At 40.1% G+C, this 24,490-nt stretch overlaps 2 protein-coding genes and 2 non-coding genes across 6 annotated transcripts; 1 reads left to right on the top strand and 3 right to left on the bottom strand.

The window, feature by feature from the left end:
- Positions 1-1,236: 1,236 nt before the first annotated feature.
- Positions 1,237-9,796, top strand: slc2a10 (solute carrier family 2 member 10). 2 transcript variants are annotated; one of them, XM_085161094.1, is made up of 6 exons: positions 1,237-1,450; positions 2,672-2,827; positions 4,107-5,375; positions 5,508-5,630; positions 7,598-7,733; positions 7,814-9,796. In XM_085161094.1, the coding sequence occupies exons 2-6, from the start codon at positions 2,755-2,757 to the stop codon at positions 7,908-7,910; spliced, it is 1,698 nt and encodes a 565-aa protein (XP_085017220.1). In that variant the 5' UTR covers positions 1,237-1,450; positions 2,672-2,754; the 3' UTR covers positions 7,911-9,796. The 2 variants fall into 2 exon arrangements, with proteins under 2 accessions (XP_085017220.1, XP_085017221.1); XM_085161095.1 differs by having other exon boundaries at positions 2,669-2,827.
- On the bottom strand, positions 5,985-6,087 carry LOC146519236 (U6 spliceosomal RNA). Its single transcript, XR_014874324.1, has one exon. It is a non-coding gene; the product is annotated as a U6 spliceosomal RNA (small nuclear RNA).
- Positions 9,797-10,647: 851 nt separating the features above from the next.
- Positions 10,648-24,276, bottom strand: LOC146519233 (casein kinase II subunit alpha). Of its 2 annotated transcripts, none has more exons than XM_085161102.1 (13): positions 19,735-24,276; positions 18,378-18,672; positions 18,175-18,286; positions 17,993-18,094; positions 16,231-16,281; positions 15,897-15,956; positions 15,556-15,639; positions 15,225-15,335; positions 14,782-14,883; positions 14,297-14,397; positions 13,505-13,653; positions 13,306-13,395; positions 10,648-11,008 (listed from the first exon to the last, which is right to left on the bottom strand). In XM_085161102.1, the coding sequence occupies exons 2-13, from the start codon at positions 18,476-18,478 to the stop codon at positions 10,890-10,892; spliced, it is 1,182 nt and encodes a 393-aa protein (XP_085017228.1). In that variant the 5' UTR covers positions 18,479-18,672; positions 19,735-24,276; the 3' UTR covers positions 10,648-10,889. The 2 variants fall into 2 exon arrangements, with proteins under 2 accessions (XP_085017228.1, XP_085017227.1); XM_085161101.1 differs by having other exon boundaries at positions 24,132-24,276.
- On the bottom strand, positions 16,038-16,174 carry LOC146519234 (small nucleolar RNA SNORA57). The gene has a single exon (XR_014874333.1). It is a non-coding gene; the product is annotated as a small nucleolar RNA SNORA57 (small nucleolar RNA).
- Positions 24,277-24,490: the final 214 nt, after the last annotated feature.

Raw genomic sequence — 24,490 nt, 5'->3', positions numbered from 1 at the left:
GGTTTTTTGCCATTACTGACAAAATACAAGATGGGGTCAGGATGAAAAACTGTTCAGCAAATTAAGGATAAAGTAGAAGTTGTAAATCCTGTGGCTTTGTTATTTCACTTTTCTTTTTTTTTTCTTTAAGTAACTCAAAGATCCCTGAATCTACATTTCTGAGAGGATTATGAAAAAGAAAAGACATTGGTGGAATTTTCAAAGGAAAATTTTTTTTTTTTTAAACTTATCTGGTAGTTTTATGTCATTGTTTTTATATCACTGTGACTACAGGTTTTAAAATTTGTTTAGACAAAAAAATAGCTGCCCACAGTAGTTTCAACATGGAGGGTGGTGAAGCTCATTTCTAGATATTTGAGATCAAATTGTCTTCTTTATATATACTTTGGAAGGGTTCCTACAAAACCATTTTAACAAATAATTACATTCTGTCCAAAAAAATAATCCATTGGCAGGTTGAAGACAAATGGCACCTTCCTGGCCTGCCAGATCTTGATAAATTTAAAGGCGATGGCAAATAGGAGGAGAGGGGGAGAGGGGCATGAAAACAATGATAAACTTTTGTGTGGCAGGAAGTCGGCGTTGATAGACATACCACTGGAAGGGGGATTTGTGGGGTGTGGTCCTGCTATTGAACTTCAGATACATTATCTCCAGTATGAATTCCATATTAAACACATATTTCTAAGGTACCATCAGCGCAACATTTTCATTGAAAATTAAATCGATTATATGAAGTAAGAGCAGAATTTCACCATTTCCAGTTTACCAAACCAGAATAAATAGCAGGCACACACAAACAGAGGTTGTTAAACAGTATTTCTGTTCAGCTACAATATAGTGTAATTAATTAAGGCAAGCCTACAGTGTACACAGTATATAGATTTCTTACACATCTCTTTTTTAAATGTAAGAATATATTCTACAGCTTTAATTATTCCAGAAACCTTCAGTGTCAGCACTGCAGATTATGTGATATTATATTATGTTTACTGCACTGACATATCACTATCATCACCAGTAATTATATCACAGTTAATAATACGCGCAAAATGCAGTATGAGTATTTTTTTAACACTTCAGCTCTTTATGCTACTTATAAAATAAATAAAATAGTTAACTATACTACCAAATTCAGCACGTCACTTTCACAGACACGATAAATGATTTCATAACTGTGGTTTTTTTCGTGATTAACGCGCGCGCGTGTGTGTGTGACAAAGCGAGCGGACTGGTCCTCCTCTCTGCTCTGGCAGGCTGTGGGCGGTGCTTGCAGATCCTCTGCCTGGATTACGTTCCCGGGAACTTCCATAGCTGACGACCACTGGCGTCAAAACTTGGCCAAGAAATTCTTCTTTGCAATTCGACACTGCTGCCACGTAGCCCCAACTTCCTGGAGGGCCAGAGGCTTTCCAGGAGCATTTTTGTGTATTGTTTCCTGTTGCCAGAGGTGAGTCCATTTCTCTGTCCTACCCAAAATATATAAATTCACAGCGGATTGCCCTGTGTGTGTGTGTGTGTGCGTGCCCACTGTGCCTGCTGAAATACAGTGGGAGGGATGAATAATGGAGCTACATTTCTCCACAACAGAAGAAGCTGGAGCGTTAAAATAGGCTGCAGAGAGTTGTGAAGAGGAATTTTTACGGAATTTTGAATTTTACGTAAATATGGTGGCCTTTACGTAACTATAAGTAAAAATGTTATTGAAGTGTTTTATAAGGAAATATTTTACTTTATACTGTCATGGTTTTAAGTGTGAACCCCAGCCGTGCTACAGATTTCTAAACATCGTATTTAATTCCAGGTGGATTGCTATTATTATCATCATTATTATTATCATCATTATTATTATTATCATTATTTTTGCAATAATAGTCGGAAACAAATAAAGTTGTATACCGTATTTACTGCCTTACTATCGAAAAAGCACAGCAAATTTTGTAAAGTAGCTTATGAAATCATTCTACTTGCAGATTTTAAATATTTAAATATTTAATAAATTGAAAGATTGAATTAATCCACCTTTTACACAAAAAGGTTTGTCAGACAAATTAATTATTTTTAAGAAAAGTGATGAAAAGTTACTCTGTTAAACTAGTTAGGTTATTCTCATAGAAGGCTCTTATACACCCTGGACTGACACTAGCACAAAAAGACAGACGACTCTGCCAACATACTTCAAAGTTTCAGTTCAAGCGTTAAGTTGAATCGTTGTCTTTTGCATGTTAGTTATGAGCACTGTCCAAGTTATTAATCAGTGAATGAATTGTTGAATGACTCATCCACCAGTCAGGAAAGTCTGGATGTTTCGGTGACAGTTCAGTGTTCCAGCTAATGAATACTGAAGCTTGTCAGTGATAATTAATGTCTTCCAGAGTCAGCAGAGACACAAGTGCCTTTTAACTACAGTAGTGGTGTTCCTCTCCCTCTTGATATTTCAGAGCGACACATTAAATTCTCCACTGCCTTGTCACTGTCAGGTGACAGGATGTTTAGCAGAATTATACTCTGACGAGCTAACTGCTTTCTACACAGACATGTTTTATTTCATTCTTTTTATACCTTCTTTGCATGGACTCCCTAATGAAATCATTGTAATCAACAAGAGCGTTGTCATGGCAGCGGTGCTGCTACAGGCTGTGATGGGCTTCCTTTGATTTTCTGTCAGCAGGGCTTCCTGTTGGTGCCAGAGCAGGAGGACAGTACACGAAATGGAGATGATCTTTTTATTGTTTCCCATATACTCTACAGTGAATGTCTTCTAAAAGATGGATTCAGAGCTGCATGGTCTGGCTTAAATGTGCACATAACAGGACAGAAGCAATGAGTAAGTAATTTTATGTAAATCAGTTTACCACAATAAAATGCTGATTTTACTGTGACATAAAGTAAATTGGTGTAAATATTGTGTGAAATGCATTAGTGTTGACTAATGTGGTCCGCCAGTGCAAATGCTTGCTTGCTTGTTCTAGCTGCTGATAGCTCACATTTCACACTGAAGCCCTGAATCTACATTCAGAACATGGTTATTGAACAGCACAACATCTTTAATTACTCAAAGGTGCAAAGGTGAAAATTAAATGACAATCAAGGGAAGACTGAACTCCAGCAGCTTACATCTTCATCTTTTTCTGCCTCATTTGCATTTCAATCAATTCTGAACATCAGAGAACCACATTGATCACAGTGACCAATGTGGCTCATTTATTAGGGTACTTTCTAATGCTAAAATGCACCTGTTGTTCTAACGTGATCAGCAAGATCTTCTTCTTCCTAGCGGTTTATATCCTGCCACGCAGGGTCTGCTATCTTGCATGCCTTCCTCCACTTCTTCCTATCAAGGGCGTCTTCTGGTGTAACATTCACAGCCTTCATATCATCCTTGATTCGGTCCATCCAGCGCTTTTTTGGTCTTCCTTGTATCCTGTTTCCATCCAGATGTAATTGCTGGGCTGTCTTTGCGATGGAATTTTTATCGCTACGGACAACATGGCCGTACCATCGGCGCCTTGCCTCTTGCATCTTGTCTGTGATTGGTGTCACTCCCCATTGTTTCCTGACATCTTCGTTCCTCGCTCGGTCAAGTCTGTGAGACCCAGAGGCCACCTCAGCATCTTCATCTCCATGGTGTGAAGAGCTTGTTCGTGTTTGGTCGTCGCTGGCCAGCACTCTGACCCGTAGAGTGCCATTGGGCGCTGACTAAAGCTGCCCAATTCAAGTACCTCGGGTCCCTTGTCACCACGGACTGCGAAACTCTACCAGACGCCAGACTCCGTGTCAACACAGCAAGATGAAGTTGTAATACCACTTGCTGATGATGTCAGGAGTTTAGTAAATTGTAAACTAACTCCTGACATCTGAAGGATTTAAGGTTTTGTCCAAATAACATCATCTAAGTATGCATCAAACCAAGCTGTTTCAAGTTCTATCTTTATTTCTAGACGCTCACCCAACAAACACAAAGAAAAAGAATGTTTCCAATTCAGTTTACCACAAATAACATAAAATGAATGGATTCAAATCTTAGAACCGTTCAGTAGTTTTCTTCTGTGTAATTTTCTTTTATACTTTAAAAATTAACCATCTTAATTTTTCTTTCCTCACAGGTTGTCCTATCACGCCATTGGCCAGTGTGGTGTCTACTCTGGGCGGACTTGTCTTTGGTTATGAGCTGGGCATCATATCGGGTGCTTTACTGCAGCTCAAGGTTGATTTCAGGCTGTCGTGCATTCAGCAGGAGGCGCTGGTCAGCTCCTTGCTGATAGGAGCCTTGCTGGCCTCGATCATTGGCGGCTGCTTAATTGACCGTCATGGCTCCAGGAACTCCATCCTCATCAGCAATGTCATGATCCTGACAGCCAGCCTGGTTCTGCTCATCAACTCATTCTTAGCACTGGTCATAGGAAGGATCACAATAGGCTTTGCCATGTCTGTATCCTCCATGTCCTGCTGCCTCTTTGTGTCTGAGGTAGTAAGTCCAGACCGCAGAGGTTTCCTGGTAACACTGTATGAGGCTGGGATTACTGTGGGCATCCTGTCAGCTTATGCCATTAACTATATCCTGTCTGGCTATAAAAGAGGGTGGAAGTGGATGTTTGGCCTAGCTGTGGTACCAACACTGGTACAGCTCATGTCCATCTGCTTACTCCCTTCCAGTAGTAAGGATTCTTTCAACCAGAGTCAGTGCTTTCAAAATGACAGCACTGAAGCCCAAGAAGCAGAGGAGTCAAAAGTGCAGTCTAGCAAGAGAAATAAGAAGGTTCAACACAGCACTTTCTACCTGTTCAAGCGCCAGGACAATATGAGGACTCGGACTGTCATCGGGCTGGGATTAGTTCTCTTTCAGCAGTTCACAGGCCAGCCAAACGTACTGTTTTATGCCTCCACCATCTTCCACACAGTGGGATTTCAGAGTGACTCCTCAGCAGTGTTGGCATCAGTTGGGTTGGGGTTGGTCAAAGTGATTGCTACTCTGATATCCATGGCGTTTTCAGACAGAGTGGGCAGAAGGCCTCTGCTCATCGGAGGCTGCTCTGTCATGGCTCTGTGCCTAATAACCATCGGGCTCTTCAGTGGACATTCGCAGGTGACCGCTATGAGACCTTGTAATTCTCAAAACATTGACGTTAACGAAACACAGGCACATCACTCACCTGTTGGCAATTACTCTGTTTTTGATACGTCTCTGGCTGGAAACCACTTTCTTTTTAAAAACACCACACAAGATAAGGATGTAGTGTTCAATAAAATCGGCCACATATCTTTGGAACCCACTCCAGAAACTTTTACTAAAGTCCACGGCAAAGTGATCAACTGGATCATCCTCCTGTGTATGATGGGTACTGTCAGTGCATACTCTGTTGGATTTGGACCAAGTGTGTAAATTTACTCAATATTATTTACTTTATAGATTTAAAGCTTAAATAATTTCTGTGTATTTGTCAAGCATCCATTACAATTTTTACCTGTGGGTTATCATAACTTTTTTTTTTTTTTTTTTGGATCAGTGACATGGCTCCTCCTGAGTGAAATATTTCCAGCTGCTGTTAAAGGAAGAGCATTCGCATTCACCAACTGCTTCAACTGGGCTGCAAACCTGCTGGTCACCTTCACCTTTTTGAATGTTATTGGTGAGTTTTGGAGTTTCAATAGCACTATAGGTTTCAAAGTAGCTAGATGTTTACCTTTAGTTTACCAGAAAAAAATAAATGAATAAAAAATAAATAAATAATTATAATAATAAAATGCTTCCAAAATAAATGTTCATTACATCTATTGATTTCATGATGCATGATAAATGGACTGCTCAGTCAAAGCGCTCTAAACGACATGCCACATTCACCCACCCTCCGATTGATGCATCAGAGAGCAACTTGGCGTTAGTATCTTGCACTAGGATATTTGCAGAGTAGGACCAGGGATTGAACCACCAGCCTTCCAATGAGTAGATGATCGGCTCTACCTCCTGCGCTACAGCCACCCACAAAAATGTGGAACGCGTCACGAATTTGCGTGTCATCCTTGCGCAAGGCAATGCTAAACTTCTCTGTATCGTATCCAATTTAGTGCGTACCCTAAAATAAAAGTACTGGATACAATAAAGTGTAATTACATTGTATTATGTGGTGAATATACATATGACCTCATATATGTACAAAAAGACAAGGATCCACTGTTGCAAAAGCAACACGCTAACATTAACATTAACTGCTAACATTAAGCTACCAGTGGTGATCCCACCCTGACAAATGGCTCGACTTGCTAAGTCAGACTCATTACTGGTGGGAGTTGGACTCTGCCAGGGCTGTCCTTTGTTAATAGTTCTGTTTATAACTTGTATGTGAAGTGGCTTGGGATGAGAATTAGCATCTCCAAGTCTAAGACCATGGTCCTTAGCTTAAAAGCCACAGAGACGCAGTGTTTAGAAAAAATGCATCTCAACTGTTCCGATACTCCTGACACAGGAGGCAGTGGTTCTCCTTCTTTCCTGGATCGGTTGGAGCTTTCTTTAGGTGCCTTCCCAGGTTTAACAAATGTCCAGCAAGGATAACCACGTTTACTCAGGGCCTTCTTGATGTGATGTTCTTACATCATTAATGATCAAGGAACTGACCTCACAGCCCATTGTTTATTCAGTAGTGCTGGTTTCAGTCATTGTGCAAAGGTACTGTTTATAAGAATGGCGAAACCTGCAGTCAGAAGACTGAAGAAGTCACTTGGATGAGTGACGAACCGTCTCTCCCACTGAAAACGCTACGTCCAGATGAACTGAATCAACCTTTTTGGGATTTACTTACCTGGATGATTGAGCATGCATCAAGATACCACTGTTATTATGGGTAGTAAAGCAAGTTACTCTCTCATTCCCACCTCGTTTTTATCAGCTTTGCTTCTGGCTGTGGATAATACTCGAATACTACAATTATTTGTGCTTCTTGAGATGGGAATTTGTGATCGGTGTCATGCTGGCAGATAAAAGTTGAAAGCTGCTTGAAAGCTTGTTAACTGTTAATTATGTGAAAATTCAGAGAGACTTGTTTATAACTGAATGGAGACTGAAAGTGTGAAATATGGAGAATTATACTTTTTGTTTTTAAAAGTAAGATAGCTATAATGTTGACTTTTAAATGAACCCAACCTTGACTTGAGTTAATAGTATACCAAAATAAAAGATCTCCAGTTTGAAGTTAAATTTGTTGCACGAAATAATTTAATATTTTTTTGATAATGAATAATCAAAAAATGCAAAATATTAAATCTATAAATGCAGAATTTAAGTTTAACAGTTAAGATTACTTGTTTGATTTAAAATCCACTGTTGTGATTTACAGAAGCAAATTGGTTTTTCTTTATTTTCATTATTCAAAAATGTATGGCTCTAATTGTATGTCATTAACCTAGAACCCAACACACAAAGTAATGGCAGCCTGTGTATGTCCAAATAGTTATAGAACATTTAGGATTTTTAAAATAAAAGATTGTTCTTTTTAAATAATTGCTTTAGTGCGAGAGGGGATCTTTAAAAACATATCAAGACCCACAGTGTAAATATTTTTTTGAACATGGTAGCAAAAAGAAATTTGTTTTAATTCTGCAGATATGATTGGACTGTCAGGGATGTTTCTTGTGTATGGGCTGACTGCTGTGGCAGCTGCAGTGTTCTTCTACTTCATGCTGCCAGAGACAAAAGGGAAGACTCTGGAGGAAATAGACAAGGAGCTGCGTTTAAACAGGTATGATCTGCAGTCTATTCATCTGATCAAATACAGAGTCCCGAGTGATGCAATGTGAGGCCTCCACTGTTGTTTTGCAGGTTTTACCACCATCTGGAGTGCTGTGGCCTCATCAGCAGCAGAAATACCTCCCCACAATACCAGAGAGTGCACTGTCAGGTTTGCACATCGGGGTGAACCAAAAAGATAATGAACTGTTTAGGAAGACATCACCTCAAACAGCTGACCTGAAATCTTTAGTCAAAATAAAAATTGACAGTTAGCGTGTGCCGAAGTTCATGAGGGTTGAACATGAATGATATAGGACTTTGTAACATGTCTTTGAATTTAACTGGGTGACATGAGCTTGTTTTTTTCTTCACCACTGTGGGCTTATTGGATTTCTTTGTTAAGAGAACAGGTCAACATCTTTCCAGCTCCTGCTTTAGAACAAACCAACCTTTATTTGTCACATACACATTCATACAGAGCACACCATGTAGTGAAATGCTTGTGTCCGAGCTGCAGACAGGCTGTAGACATAGCCGGGGTCTAGCCAGGACCCTTACTGGATACCGGGTGGGGAAAACGAACTTGCGACTCTCACTCCAAAGGTGTCTAGTCTTACCACTACACTATCCAGATGCAGGGGATAGTGGGGATGAGAGGTGACTGTCAAACAAAAGGTTTGCTTGTTTACCTCAAAATATCAACTTTAAGATATTAAGTCTTCGGAAAATGTTTTCATAGAGTTTACAGCTTGTCCTACTGAATAAATATTTCATACTACACCAAAATAACTGTTTTCCCACCATCTACAACAGAAGTGTGTGTGTGTGTGTGTGTGTGGAGGGGGGGTTATATTCTATCACAACTGGGCCTATAAGCGGACCCATCCTTATGGTAGACTTTTTGAATGGAAAAAGGAAAATTAATGGCAGGAAAAACAACTTTGTTCCATCCATGTGAACAGGCTTCAAATTCGTGATATTGTGTAACATCTGAAGAAAAGCATCCACTTCAACTGGACACAGATTTGTTTTTGCACAGAGAGGTAGTAGATTTTAACCACTAGTAGAAACGGCACAATAGTCATTGTTGCTGTAGCACAGAGTTGTACACACTGAACTCGAGATGGCAACACCTTTCAAAACTGAAGTTGCACTTTGGGATACACAAATATTTCTTTTCCATATTTATGTTTTCAGTGTTCATTTAGCATCAGTGCATCTTTCTTAAACTCTTAATTTAGAGCATTTGTGGCAAGACATCCAGATGTTGCATCTGTAACAGTCTGTGTAATCATGACAGACATGAATCAGACAGATTTACCTGATAAATAAAACACATGTTTATTTACACAAATATTTTCAAATACTAGTCTTCTACATAAGGACAGAAAAATATATACAGTGATGTAGGGATTTAAACTGCTCCATTGTCGGGTCAATGTATACATGTTTTGATTTATTTGCATTTTCAGGTTTTGAAATGGAAAAAAGGCATATGTACAGCAGGATCTAAAACTTGCACTTTCAAACTCTGGCACTAAATAAAACATTAGGGGAAACCATCTTTCAAATGCTATTATACTCCACTGCTTCCCTCAACGTGTTGGTGAAAGCCAACAAACTGCGTGACTCTTCAAAAAGCACGTCACTCACTATACATAAGAGGTGAACTTTTCTCTAACAGTCACCAGCAGGTAGGGCTGTCTCAGTGAAAGGATTATACCTGCCCTACGCTATGCAACATTAATCTTAATTTACTTTACTTACTCTGGATTTTAAGGGGTGCGTTTCCCTCATTTAAGCACACTCCTTTTCAAATAAATGGGAGTCTATCCCATTTTGCTCTCACTTCTGGTTGCACTTGCTTCTCAAATCCGTTTCATTTGTGGAGAGGCACGTGAAGAGTTGATGACAGCCCCTCATCTTATTCTTCAGTTCCATAAAAAGTTCAGCAGAGGAACATAGAGGGCCAACAATGTTCCTCCTCTGATTGTGTCGTGATTACACAAATACAAATCCTCGCATGTGGCTTTAAAGCACAAAGGTGTTCCAAAAAAAGAAAAAGAAAACAAAGATATACATCACTGTACTTCATTTTGTTGGTATTGTGACAGCCCTACCAGCAAATGACAATGTCCTATGTTTTCATTTCATTCACTACACATATCACACTGTCCACTCTGTGAGCAACTCCTACTAGCTTCCCACTGGAGGGGAAGGGAAAAAAAGCAATTGGTCAGCCTCTTCTTCCAAACAACTTGAGTAAACTTTGGTTAGATCTTGAAGTAATTCAAGAAAAGCCACTTGAAGTATTTCAAGGAACTGGAAAGCAGCACATTTAGAGAAACCATTTCTTTGAGAACCTGAATGACCCTTACCTGGCTTCTTAAAAGATCGCACAACAACAGAGTCGAACAGACACCTTGATGGTGGAGAACTTTTATCCAGCAGTCCACAATGTTTTGGATTAGAGAAAATAAAAAACAAAACAAAGGAGGATGACGTGACAGGGAGTCACAGAGCAAAAGAAGTTGAGTGATCTTGTTTGGTAAGAAAGGCAAGACAAAGCTACTCGGGCAGAGAAAGTGTTGAAGTGTCATTGTGTTTACATACACCTGGGGTACAGAACAGCACCAAAATCTTCCAAAATACTGATCTGGAGGGTGTTTCAACTCTCCTGGGGAGGTCAGAAGAGTGTTCTCATTAGGTCGTGTGTTTGACGCTGCTCAGTAGTAAACTATATATATATATCCTCTTGGTCCTGACAGCCAGCATCTCCTTTTACCTTCTGCTGATATTCTTATTGACCAGTGCCTTCTCTCGCCAAACTAAAACACACAGTGGGGGAGGAATGACCATTGCTTAGTCTCACCACCCAAAACATACTTGGGGAGCGAAATGAAAATAATACCAGATAAACAACATTCATTTCATATGTCATGTTAACACTCTCATTCACAGGAGGGAAAACAGCTCTTTTCTGTAAGATAACTGCTGCCTCCAGCTGCTGAAGCGTAGTCACACCAAGTTAAGTTGGATATGGTGACGGCTGGCAGAGAACGGCTAAGACACCCCTCCCCCATCCTGACTGGTTGGTGGTGAAAGTGGGAGATTGATAAGACAGGGAGGGGTGGGGGTGTTTTTAGTGTGAATCTGGGTGAGGGTGTCACTGTGGCGCGCCAGCAGCAGCGGGCACCGGGGTGCTCAGGGCATTGGTGGCAGCAGATAGGACAGGTGAGCCAGTGAGAGGCCCCAGGGCAGTAGAGGCTGGCAAGGCAGAGATACCTGAGAGAGAAAAGCCAGACGAGACCATCAGGACAGTCGAGCACTCTGACGATTAGCATTTCTACCTCAGAGTTGACAGAAATTTTTCAATAGTTTCAAATTCGCATGGGAATTGATAAGAATTAACCAATTCCATTATCGATTCTGATTGGGTGCTCACTGACGCGCTTGAAGAGTCACCACCATCGCATTGCATATCAGAGGCTACGTTCACACTGCAGGTCTTAATGCTCAATTCTGATTTTTTGACCAAATCCGATTTTTTTGTCTGCTCGTTCACACTACAGATAAAATGCGACAGCAAACGCGCTCTAGTGTGAACGCTCAGAGCGGCCGCATGCGCAAAAGAAGACGTCATACAACGCGCTCTGTTTAGACCCAGAGCAAACAGTGTTGTTTGACTGATGGTCCTTAATATAAAGACTTCGGACTTCACGTTTCCCAATTTTTGCTTTAAGTTATTTTGTTATTTTGTTATTTACATTTGGCCTAATAATGATCCTTATTGCTGTTTTAGAGGAGCGGTGCTTCAAAGGATAGTTGCAGATTTCTGTCAGAATCTGCAGATTATACAGTACAAAGAAAACGTTCACGTTGTCTTCCCAACAGTTTCACTGGATGGCCAGGAAGCGTTCGCGATGTCTTATCGGGCGCTGATAATTGGCGTCTGTCTCGTATCAGTGACGTAAAAGACGGATTTAATGCGACATGACCGTTCAAACAGCAGTCGCTTTCTGAAACATCAGATATGTATCGGATTCAGTACCACATACGAGAGTGACCCAGATCGGATTTGAAAATATCGGATTTGTGCCGTTCACACTGTCACACCATGATCGGATATGGGTCGCATAGGGTCAAAAAAGTCGGATTTGATGCGCTTTCGCCTGCAGCGTGAACGTAGCCAAAGACATTTGTGCAAATTAACTGCATGCTGTGTGGCCAAATGTGTTGCATGTTGGAGGTATCAGCTTTGGGGTCATTATTTTAGAAAAGTAATGTATTACACATCACACAGAACAGTTCTGCAGTGCAGTTATTACTCACAGGAGAAAGGTTTTTTTTCTGTAAAATAACATGAAATGTATTATCTCATAATTACCTTTTGATAATATAAACCTATGGGTTACAGTCCCACACAGCAACACAAATCCCTATCCTAATAAGACAGAGATGATATTTCTCTTAGTATTTATGTGTGAACATAAAGCCAACAGCACAAAGCAAAGATTAAAACCCAGCCCACAGTAATTCTACTTTAGACATATGATACAGAAGCTGCAGCCTGACTGCTCATCACAGGGTCTGGCTGCTGGGCTGGGGTCAGCATTCACTCAGCTTCGGGTTCTTGACTAGCTGTGGCTAGCATGCTGCGTGTGCAGCTGCTTACAAAGAGTCCCAGTTGTGTTAATGGGATAATGTAGTCGTTTCTTTCCTGGACACAATTTAAAATTTACCACTGCACTCTGATCCTTTTGTGCAATAGAAATAAAAGTGATGCCCATATCTATGCTGTAGACTGCACTACTAGTTTCCTCCTCCAGCACACAAACTGCCCAACTGCAAGTGAAACCAGTAAGCAAAGCAGGCAGCTTCAATTCCAAGGATTTGAACTACTGGTTCTGTACAAGAAGAAATAAATCCATAATTTAATGCAATCACACTGTGTGACCAAAGGTAAACCAGGAAGTAATATTACAAATCTGAAGTAAATTTTTACTTTAGGACAACAGTGGATATCCTTAATATGGTCGTCCCAGGTACACACCTCCATTTTTAATAATAATAATGGATTGCATTTATACAGCGCTTTACAATACCACTATTCATTCACTCTCACATTCACACACTGGTGGAGGCAGCTACAGTTGTAGCCACAGCTGCCCTGTGGCAGACTGACAGAAGCGAGGCTGCCATATCGCGCCATCGGCCCCTCTGGCCATCACCAGTAGGCGGTAGGTGAAGTGTCTTGCCCAAGGACACAACGACCGAGGCTCGAACCGGCAACCTTCCAGTTACAAGACGAACTGCGAACTCTTTGAGCCACGATCGCCCCATCACATGACAGTAAACTGAAGATTTGGATGTTGTACTGTAGGACATCCAGATTTTTGACATGCATCTTAATGAAGCTAATGCATAATAACTCATATTGGTTGAGGAAAATGTAAACCTAAAGCACAAGGATGCACAAACCCATAAGTTTTGTTTTTTTAAAGAGAAACTTGGATGGATTAAAAGGCATGGCGATTTAAATTGTAGGCCAGTATACTATCAGTATAAGTGCGCGTTCTCACCAGTTATCATGTTTGCTGTGCTAACAGCAGGGTTCCCACTGGGTAGGTTGGCTGATCCGGTCACACGAGACTGATCTTTCCCAATAGGGACTGTAGAAACAATAAATAAATTACTTCTTGTCATGGCAACCTTCATTTTATTGTTAGCAGAAAAAATAAATAACTATAGATAAACACAGAGGTGATGGTGAGGGCTTACAGAAGTATGGGTGATCCATGGCCTCGCGGGCAGTGAGTCTGGCCTGGTGGTCGTAGCGCAGCAGTTTGTCTAGGAAATCCAGAGCCTCGGGGCTGACCAGGTGCTGGTTCTCACTGTGGACAAATCGCTCCCACCGCTTACGAGAATGCCTATTTTGGGGTGGGGGGTGGGGGGGGGTTAGTGCCTTGTGTTTGTATTCGTTTACAGCATGTAAACACAAAACAATAAACACTTTAGATCACAGTGGGCCAAAACTCAAAACTGGAAGTTGCGGGCTAACATTAATATTTATTGAAATCTTCCTCCAGAAATAAGAATCAATCTTTTCTTATGGACTCAAACAAGTTTTGCTGAAAAATGGCCCGCGGGCCAGAGTTTGACACCTATGCTTTAGATTATCCCATTACAAATCTCTGTAACGTTTTGTGGCCACCAAAACAGGTACACACACATGAATGAGTAATAAGATGGGAGTGGAGAAGATATACTCAGTGGATCATCAGTCACCCAGCAGCTAAAACTCTTCTTTTGAACTGTGATATTTAACTTAAAATGTGCAATATAAATACAATTTTATTCACATTGATTCTTTGTATTGCTCTGTTCTCTTGTGGATATTTAAATGAGTTCAGTCTTTGTGGAGTTTGGTTGTGTTTGTTTCTGACTGGAACATCACAAACCATGAAGAAATTCCAATATGACCCATCTTAGATTTACCTGACAGCATGACCCCCCCCCGGTTGACCCCCCCGCAGGTGTATTTGCTAACAATAATTCAGCTGAACCTAGTACCTGCCAAGAATGTCATTGAAGCGAGGTTCCAGCTCAATGTTGTATTTGTCTATGTAGTCGTAGAGGTCTTCTGTCCCCAGCACCTTGGCTATTCTCACCAACTGCAGGAGAACATGCAACAGTCATTTAGAAATCATCAATCACACACACACGCACGCACGCACGCACTATAAAAAAATCTATTTCCCAGCTGTTTACAGAAAACATCTGGACACTTAGTAGATCAAAACCCTATTAAACAAAGCTCACGGTAATATCTATAAATCCTGCTGGGAATTAATTTAATAGTCGTTTAAGAAAAAAGAAAGAAAAAGAAACTACAGTAGTTGACTAGTTTGAAGGACAGAAAACATCAACAGCCTGTGTATACTTTATGTGCGCTATAAAACTCATCATCTTTAAAATTAACAAGTACAGACAAACGGCAAAAAACTATTTTAAAGAAAATAAAAAGGGAAACACAATAATAGCTTAGATTTATTCACCTGGTCATAATTGTCATGACCATGAAAGAAAGGTTCCTTTCTGAAGATCATGGATGCCAGCATGCAGCCCAAGCTCCACATATCGAGGCTGTAGTCATACATCTGAATACAGAATACAGTGGAAGAAGCAATGATGAGGAAAGATGAGAGAAGACGACTGAAACACTACTCGCTGAAATCTGCTACAAAGTCTATTTATTTACCTTACAATGTAAAGCACCTTGAGGTGACTTGATATGATTTGGCACAATATAAATAAAACTAAACTGATTTGACTTTCATTTGCATTTCAAAAGGAACAAGACTGTAATTTTGGACAACAGGTTAATTCAGGGTTATTCAGCGACTGACAAAGACTCAAAATTTCAGTATCCACAGTACAAAGACCTCCAACTGCACTCCAGAAAAACGCTAAAGCACACGCTACTACCTCACTGCCATACCTGATAGTCCACCAAAAGTTCGGGTCCTTTAAAGTAGCGAGATGCAACTCTGACATTGTACTCCTGTCCTGGATGGTAAAACTCAGCCAGACCCCAGTCAATAAGACGCAGCTACAAAGAAATTAAGCGATTAGCACTCAGAACCAGGGTACGTACCAAGTACAAGTAAAGTAAGTGGAAATTAAAACATTGTGCTTCAACCTGTGAATGCAGTAGAGTGACTGTGAAGAACAGGAATCCACACAGAGAGGCAAACAGAAAAGCACAACAGCAATGACAATGAACTTTATCATGTTGTTACATTGCAGAAGCAACATTATCTCTCACCCACCTTACGGTGCTCATGATCTATCATCACATTATGTGGCTTCACATCTCTATGCATTATTCCCATGCTATGGCAGTAATCCAGAGCCTACAAACAATACCAAAGGGACTTTGTTAAATACTGTTTAAGTTTTTCTTCCCAAGATTTCCAAAACAGCTAGAGATAATTCGCTGATTCTCCCTTCAGGAAAATGCTGATAACAAAATGAATTCAAGTATAAAAAGCCAAATAAAAACACAGTCAAAGAACATTTTCCAGGGAATTAGTGTCTTGTGTAAGGTCTTCATCACATGTATCACAACGTTGTGAGTTTGACACATCATAGAGTGAGCTGGAGGACTCACCTTGAGGATCTCATACATGTAGAATCGAATATCAAAGTCCGTCAGGGTCTGGTATAGTTGCTGAATACCAAAAATAAAATCATTAACCTTTTAATGATAAAGTCCTACAGCTAAATGAAAGCATGTGTCTCACAGAAGGAGCACTGTGCCAGTGATTGAGGATAGAACCAGAAGACTGTTGACTTTCTGGCACCGAAGACATAGCACTGGACTATCCTATTCCTCCATCACATACACACACGTGTACGGTAAAACAACGAGTATGCCAAGAAAGGAGGATGATATATATTACAATAAAATGCGTGACAGAATAAAAATCATAGTGTGTTCCTACCTTGAAGTCTGTGTTGTTAACATGTTCAAAGACTAAGGCGGGTGTTCGGGACTGCAAGAGAGACATTTCGTGTATTTTATTTTTCGTTTGCAGTTTCATACAAAATCCAAACAATTTAAGAAAAAGAAGAATACACAAAGAAAAAGCACTAAATCTATCTCTGTACAAGCCAAGCAGACAGCCACACTGTGAGCCTTAAATTTTGTTTTAATATAAAACATCAAAAGTCTAATCAAACTGATCTCTGCACAACCATATCCACAAATAATGCTAATCACAGTGTGAATCAGAGCTACCAACTTTCACTATTAAATCTTTGATGCTCTATTAAAATCAGTTTCTATTTAAGTAGAAATAACCATGAAAGATATTCTCCACTCTCACCCAGGGAGATGAGTTCTGGAGATTTCTACCCTCTGCTTTTTGGAAACTTTTTTTTTTTTTTTAACTGGTCACAGGTAGGGCTGCTCGATTATGGCAAAAATGATAATCACGATTATTTTCACTGAAATTGAGATCTCGATTATTTGACGATATTTATTTAACAATAACAATGTGTTGAATAATGACTTTAAAGATTGTCAAAAATAATATAAAATAGTGCAAATACTGATAACAGTGCAAATGTTTGCAATATAAAAAATAAATGAAAAATGTAAACATCTGTGTTTAGTGAACTTTGCAGTGTTGCTCTGTGGTGCAGCTACGACACTGTAGCAAAGTTTACACACTGTGTCTACTTGATCCACGTCTGACTCCACGAACCCATAATGTTTCCACACCACTGAAGTTTTTTTACCTCTTTTCAACCAACAGCAGTCACTCTCCTCTCCAAATAACTTCTGCTTAGCTTTCCGAGCTTCCCTCGGGTCCTCTTAATCAGCGGTCCCCAACCCCCGGGCCTCAGACCGGTACCGGTCCGTGAGTTGTTTGGTACCGGGCCGCGAGGGTTGAGGCTCAGGTGTGAAATGTATAGTTTTCAGGGTTTTTATCGGTTTTCAGCGTTATTTTGTTATCGTTTTTATCGTTAACTCGGTTTTCCTGGGTCTTTTCACGTGTGTTATGAATAAATCTTCTTTTTTTCGGTACCGGTACTAGTTTTATTTTGTTGTATTTAACCGCGACACCTTAAAGGCCGGTCCATCCAGAGAGGTGCGCTCGATTTGCCACACGGAGCAGCGCGAGAGTAAAGCACGAGGGAGGGGCTAATAATCGGCTCAGTCATTTTTAATGATCGTTGAAAGCCCAGATCGTAATCGAGATTAAAATTCGATTAATTGAGCAGCCCTAGTCGCAGGCTTGTCCAAAAATAAATAAAATACCACGTGTTACAATAGGGTAGATATTTTCATAAACAGACTTCTAAAATTCTAAATCAGAAATCTTAATCTGTATTTGTTTTAATCTTAATCTCTATTTGTTTTAATCTTGAATGACCATGACGGCTCAGACACAATGTGTTGTTCCACTGCTTGGACAGAGCCCTCACTACATTTTATTACTATAAAACTGCTTACATGTATCTATCTAGCCGTGGTTATTTAAGTACTTACAGACACAAATTTCCCAAGTGTAACCAATAAGCTGGCACAAGTGGTAGGTTCAATGTGCTATTGGTACAATGACACCATCCCAATATTTAATGCATCTTTTTTCTGAATAACACATTATGTAATCAGAAAAAAGAAAACGCAAATAAAATATAATTTCTGCTGTACTTGTGAACAAGACCTTAAATGTTCTTCATTACTATGATACTTACTACAGGGTCTTTCACTATATCGATTAGAGAGATTATGTTAGGACCTCCACGCAGGTTCTCCAGAATCTTAATTTCACGCTTTATTTTCTTTTTCTTTACAGGCTAAAGGATAAACGAAGAAAAAGAGTTAGGATGCATAATGACTTCATGAGGTATAAAAGTAAGCCTTTGTACAGCTTTACCTTGAGTATCTTCACCACAACCTTCTCGTTATTGGTGATGTTGATTGCCTCAAAGACTTCACTGTACTTGCCACGTCCTAACTTCCGCACTAACTGAAAATCATCCTGGTTTCTGTAAAATACAGTAATTTTGCAACCAAATATCAGTTACGAACATTTCTCAACTAGCATGTGTAAATTTGTCTAGAAGTCAAAATATTTACCCCCATTCAACCACATGGGACTCATAGTCCCAGTACTCCCTTGGCCGGTGAGTGTTGACCTCTGTGTACACTCGGGCCCGGCTTGGCACGGGTCCTGACATGTCCGACAGCTTGGCGGATATGATGGGGAAATCTTACTGCAGCGGATGACAGCCAGAGGGATGGAGGCTGGGGGGGGAGGAAGAGGGGATGGGGGGGAGGTAGGGGTGAGGTGGTAGATCCCACAAGGGAATGGGGTTGGGGGGGGTTTTGCCTGAGGATGGGGGGAGGGGCCACCAGGGGCAAGGTGGGAAAGCTGACAAAAAAAGATTGGAACAGAAAATTAATGATCAAAGAAACCTGATTTGGGCTCACACTCCTGTATTACCAGCTCCACTGTCTTTCTGCTGCACATTAATCAAGCTATCATTCTGATAGCAATGCAATTTGTTTGCAATATTTACAACCAAAGAGTGGCTATTAAAATACTGGCAAAGTGTACACCTTTTTAAAGCTATAAATGTAAAAAGAAAAAACAACAATTATTTAAGATAACATACGCTAGCCTGTTTCAGTTCAAGGTTAAAGGAGCTAGTAAACACAAACAGAAGTGATTAATTAGTCAAATAGCTTTGGCCAAACCCTGAGAGAGAACATGACATCAACAGGTGGATTACACCTGCGATGTGCAATAACTGTGATCAACTTTGCGATAACAATATGACTTGATATATAAGTCATGATAAAATAAATAGCAAAAAAAATATATATACATAATTTCCGTTTTACTGCAACAGTTTTATTTAACCCTTTAAGACCTAACATAGAACCAAGTCCGCCAGAGCTTATATTATATTTTTACAAGCTGTAGTGCCATTTTTGGGAGCATTTCAAGTTGCTATACATCAATACAACCATTATAGACCAAATTTTAATAATATGTATGCATTAAGTGCATAGTAATTAAATAAATTGCAAAAAAGTGCAATAAACTACAACAAAATTGAAAATTGTTTTTGTTTTTTTAACATATTTTTCTAGTTAGAGAAATTTAAGAGGCTTATCCCTCAAAACTGCAAATACAAAAAAGTTGCACAAAATAGTTTCCCACCACAGGAAATTTATTTTGAGTGTCTTCATAGTTTTATTTTTGAAATACACCAATTTCTATACACTGTAGGAAAAACGAAAATAAATATTATAATGCAAATTTGCAAAAAAGCAGCATATGCATGAAACATTGCCCCCATAAAAGATTTTCTGAGGCTTGAATTCTGAAAGACATCCTTCCCGATCTCTATAATTAATTTTAGATAAACACAACTTAAATTATACTGCAAATTATCTCAGTGCAGTTGTTCATCATTTCACCACTCACCAAGTAGTTATGTCTGGAAAATACACAGTCTCTAGACACCGTGTTTTCAGTTCAAAGTCTTCGGTGAGGAAGTGCACTGTGAAACTCATATATGGTTCCGTTGTACAACTTGACCATAGGTCTGTAGTGCCTGCGTAGTTTTCAGCTTGGCTTAGTTCAAACATGACGGTCTTGCGGCACGTTTTGTACATTTGTGGAATGGCGAACTGGTGAAGCCCTCCCTGCTAACTGTATTTATAGGCATCACGTCTTTAGCCAAAAATTGCGTAATGGCCTCTGTTATTTCTTTGTAGCGCTTCGACGTTTTCTCATAAGGAGTTCCACTTGAAAAACTCTGATACAGAGACGGCTGTTGGACTGCTGTGCCCTTTGTCTTAACATTAGCAACCTTTGTTTGTCTAGCCCTGTCTTTCTAGAACTCTTCAAACAGTTCTCTGTGGTCGTATTGAAGATGATGGTGGCGATTAGTTGTGTTTCCTCTGGTGGTTGCCACGAGTGTTCGGCAAGTTTTGCAGAGTACCTGTGTTTGGAGAAGGTCGTGTTTATTAAATCCAAAGTACCTCCAAATAAGCGAAGTACTTTTTTTTTAGCCACGAGTTCATAAGTCAGTAGCGCTTTCGTCATGCGTCTCGCTCTCAGCCATTACAACTTTGACTCGTTGCTGCAGCATTGTTCGCTCCCCACCTACGTAGGAGGTGGGCCTCTAATCCATTTGATTGGTTAATGCCGTGAAGGGTTATATTCGACTGGTCAAATGTATAAAGGGGTTTCTTTGATTGGTAAATTCTTTAAAGCACGTGTGTAAACATTTTAAGGTACCCAATTATCGCAGTCTACGCCGTCTTTTGCGATGGGCCCATCGCACAGGCTGATATCGCGATGACAATAAATTTTCGATTTATTGTGCAGGCCTAATGTTCCAATTATAAATGTATGTCATACATGTGATACCAAGACATAAAACTGCACTTTGAAGCGTCCTCCAGCTTGGGCTGGTAAGCTATGAAGGCGCACCGCTTGATGGATTGCCGGAGCATTACGGCTGCCGTAGTCAGGAGCCCTGCGCACTAATCTGGGTCCAAAACGCCGTCCACTTCAGGTCCCAAAGTCAAAACGAACACTGCGGCATCATTGAGAGTTAAAAACTGTGTAAATTCTTTCACCTTTAATAAAATTATCAGTGTTGCTGCTTTACCAGGTGTAACAATTAAGTTTAACATCCAGGCATCCATGAAAACAGAATTTATTAAATTTAAAGTTAGAAGTTAGCAGGAAGTTAGCTCGCTAGTTACCAACTAAACACGATATGCCATGTTATGACTGAGAGATTTCTGAAAAAATTAAAACGTACAGCTCTGCTATCACTTCCAACATAAATGAAGACAGAAAACTAAACAGCAGTGACGTTTGTAGGGTTACTGAAGTTGGACTAGCTGGTATATAATGATCTCCTATGTGATCGCTAGCAAAACATCAACGTTAGCATAACATTAGCACAGTGAAGCTGAAAGATGAACACTAACTTTTTTCCACGCGATAAAAGTTAACGTGAGGGTTTCTGGTGGTTAGGTAACAAATGCAATTGCATGGCAGGATGCTGTAAACGGACCAAACTTCAGTCAGGAGAACAACTGAGATAATCCATCCACAATACGAGGTTAGTCATTAATATACTGCAACAACATGGGAATAGAGCAGCTGCGAGAGAATTCAGCATTAATGAATCAATGGTATGGAAGTGGAGGAAGCGCAGTTTTTGCCTTTCCCCATATTTCAACAGTGCTTCGTCTTAGGGCTGTGCGATATGACCAAAATCTCATATCCCGATATAAGAAATCTATCGTCCAGATAACGATATAAATCACAAAAATGTAAAATTTTCTGTAAATTCTGTGAATCTCGGGCAGCTCGTCTTGCGGGAAGTGTTTCCAGCTGCATGTCATGTGTCAAGTGTTTTAACCAATGCATGAAACTATACACTTTTAGACATAAGTTGTAAAGGCCGCCGTTTTCTTTGTGAGTATTTATTACACGGCGTGCTGTGGGGAAAAGCCTGTTCTAACATTTGAGTCTAAGGTTTATTTTTTAAGCACCTAGCGGCTCTTTTTTAATTCTCCTCCGTAAATAATCTGCTCTTTCACGTGATTCAGTTTATTTTGAAAAGTCTCAATAGGAACTTGAGCTTTATTGTGAAAGGTTTATGTGGAACATAAACAAGCGGACACGGGATGCTGTTACCGTCGTTGTTGCTAACCACAACGCATAAAAACAGGCACTTGTCCGTCCGTAGTGTGGTTATATTAAATATACGAGAAAGAGAGAATTTTAAGAAATTAATATAACCACTACAGTGACCATCAAAACAATGAACAAAATATTGCCGTAAACAGTTTATTTTGCGACACCACAAAACAAACGATGGCGTAAAATGAAATGAACAGCCCTACTTCGTCTCTTTGCTATTACTGTCGCCCATAATTTGCAGATGTTGTATGCAGCCGCTGCAATGCTTTCGACCAAAACAGGTGCAGCTTGATGACACCATCAACGTGCACTATTGCGGTAGAGTGGTAAAGTAAAAATCTCTACCATTGGCCAAATTTATATCGTTTCTGCTGTATACCGTTTATACCATCCACCCCTACTCGCTAGTTTCCACATAAACATGCTATAGCATATTCTGACAGGGAGGTTTCGGGGGGGGGGGGGGGGGGGGGGGGGAGAGAGTTCTGCTATCACTTCCAACGTAAACAAAGACAGAAAACTAAACAGCAGTGACTTTTGTAATCTGCAGATGATATTGCTTGCAGCCGCTGCAATGCTTTCGACCAAAACAGGTGCAGCTTGATGACACCATCAACATGCACTATCGTGGTAGAGCGGTATAGTCAAAATCTTTACCATTGGCCAAATTCATATCGTTTCTACCATATACCATTAATACCGCCCACCCCTACTTCATGGGATGGGTTTCTATGGTCAAACAGCTTCACCAAGCTTTACATCACCAAGCACAATGTAAATTATTGGAGACAGCGCTGTAAAGCATTAAGCTCCACTGGACATGGAGTGACAAATCACACTTCCCTGTTTGGCAATCCAATGGAAAAGTCTAGGGTTGGTGGTTGCCAGAATTGTACTGCACTGTGCCAAATGTGAAATTCGTTGGAGGGGAATTATGATGTGGGGTTGTTTTTCATGAGTCCATTAGTTCCAGTGAAAGGAACTCTTAACACTTTAGTATAAAAAGACATTTTTTAAAATTTCATGCTCCCAACTTTATGGCAACAGTTTGGAGATGGCCTATTCCTGTTCCAACATGACTGCACACTAGTGCACACAGTCCATAAAGACATGGATGAGTTAAGTTGGTGTAGAAGAACTTGATTCACCTCAAACTTTGCCAGCACTTCATGTCCAACATCAGTGTCTGACCTCACAAATGCACTTCTGGAACAATGGTCACAAATTCTCATAAACAGTCCTAAACTTGTGTAAACCTTTGCCATTAGAGTTGAAACCATAATAATAATAATAATAATAATGGGATGTCACTCAAGGTCTTACGCATGTCAGGCAAACAAGTAAAAGCAACATAATGTATATAACGCCAACTGGACGTTATCACTTCAGCTTATGGCCCTTCGTTTCGACTGATAGGTTGCTCACCATTGGGGATTAAAAAACCGTTAGCTCTGTCTTTCACACGTGATTGACACAGTCTTCCACATAGGGTAAATACAAAAACATCCCGAATGTACCTTTCCGCATATATTCCTAAATTTAACTTAACTTTAAGAAATGAATCGTCCCTCACTTATAATCAACGAAGAATCATGCACCGGGGACCTTTTTTTCAGATGAACCGGTGGAACACCGGATAAACTCATGGGTTCAATAGAAATCCCGCTAACTTTAGCTAGATGGAGGAGTTAAGTAGTCCTCTAGCACATTTAAGTATTGCCAAGTTGAATTAACCTTTTGCACAAGGCTCGCATACCACCTTTCACCGAAAACCGCAACACTAGATATAACGGTAACGTGGACTAGTGTCATGTTATCTTTCAATTAGATAATTTGCGTACTCGTTTGAATTCGACATTCGGTAAGTCAACGTTATAGCGACTTACGTATTAAGCCTGAAGAAATGTAGTGTTTTCAAATGTAATGCGGTGGATATTGTGTTTATCGATAGTTCAAGCACTTGATCTAGTTCGTTAAATCCAAGACCGGTACTGCTTTCTGTGTATTGAGGTTTCGTTAACTTATGGGCTCTGGGCAGGCCCTGTCTAATAGCCTGCTAACCTTAGCATGGCTAACATTAGAACTCGCCAGTTCCAACAGAAAAGCTGTTTTTGCTAAATCAACAGTGAACACAAAAATTGGCTGGTATTTACCCCCTTGATCAGTTCTACGACCGAAATGCTTCCAAATAATGAGGGTTTCTGCAAACTAAGAGTCCTCGCCTCCCTCCTTCACCGGTGCGCCCGTGCCAGTGTATGATTTCTGCTGTATCAGAGACAATATGGCAGACCACCACCTACATCCTACGTCCCAGACATTTGCTACGGGGGCACTCGATGGACAAACTTGTAGAAAGTTGCAAAACCATAGACCAGAGGTGTCAAACTCAAATACACAGTGGGCCAAAATTCAAAACTGGAACAAAGTCGCGAGCTAACATTAATATTTATTGAAAAAAAGAATCTTCCTCCAGATATAAGAATGAATCTTTTCTTATGGACTCAAATAAGTT

Source organism: Neolamprologus multifasciatus, chromosome 5 (genome assembly GCF_963576455.1).
Source record: "Neolamprologus multifasciatus chromosome 5, fNeoMul1.2, whole genome shotgun sequence".
NCBI lineage: Eukaryota > Metazoa > Chordata > Actinopteri > Cichliformes > Cichlidae > Neolamprologus > Neolamprologus multifasciatus.
This window is presented reverse-complemented; position numbering and strand designations above follow the sequence as displayed.

Bases quoted from the DNA above. Each gene is read 5' to 3' on its own strand.
- slc2a10 (XM_085161094.1), top strand. From the start codon at position 2,755: ATGTCTTCTAAAAGATGGATTCAGAGCTGCATGGTCTGGCTTAAATGT. The intron at 5,376-5,507 runs GTGTGTAAATTT...TTTTTGGATCAG, and splicing joins CTCTGTTGGATTTGGACCAA to TGACATGGCTCCTCCTGAGT. The intron at 5,631-7,597 runs GTGAGTTTTGGA...TTAATTCTGCAG, and splicing joins CACCTTTTTGAATGTTATTG to ATATGATTGGACTGTCAGGG.
- LOC146519233 (XM_085161102.1), bottom strand. From the start codon at position 18,478: ATGTCAGGACCCGTGCCAAGCCGGGCCCGAGTGTACACAGAGGTCAAC. The intron at 14,884-15,224 runs GTATGGCAGTGA...TTCTGTATTCAG, and splicing joins AACTTTTGGTGGACTATCAG to ATGTATGACTACAGCCTCGA. The intron at 13,654-14,296 runs GTACTAGGTTCA...ACCCCAAAATAG, and splicing joins TTCAATGACATTCTTGGCAG to GCATTCTCGTAAGCGGTGGG.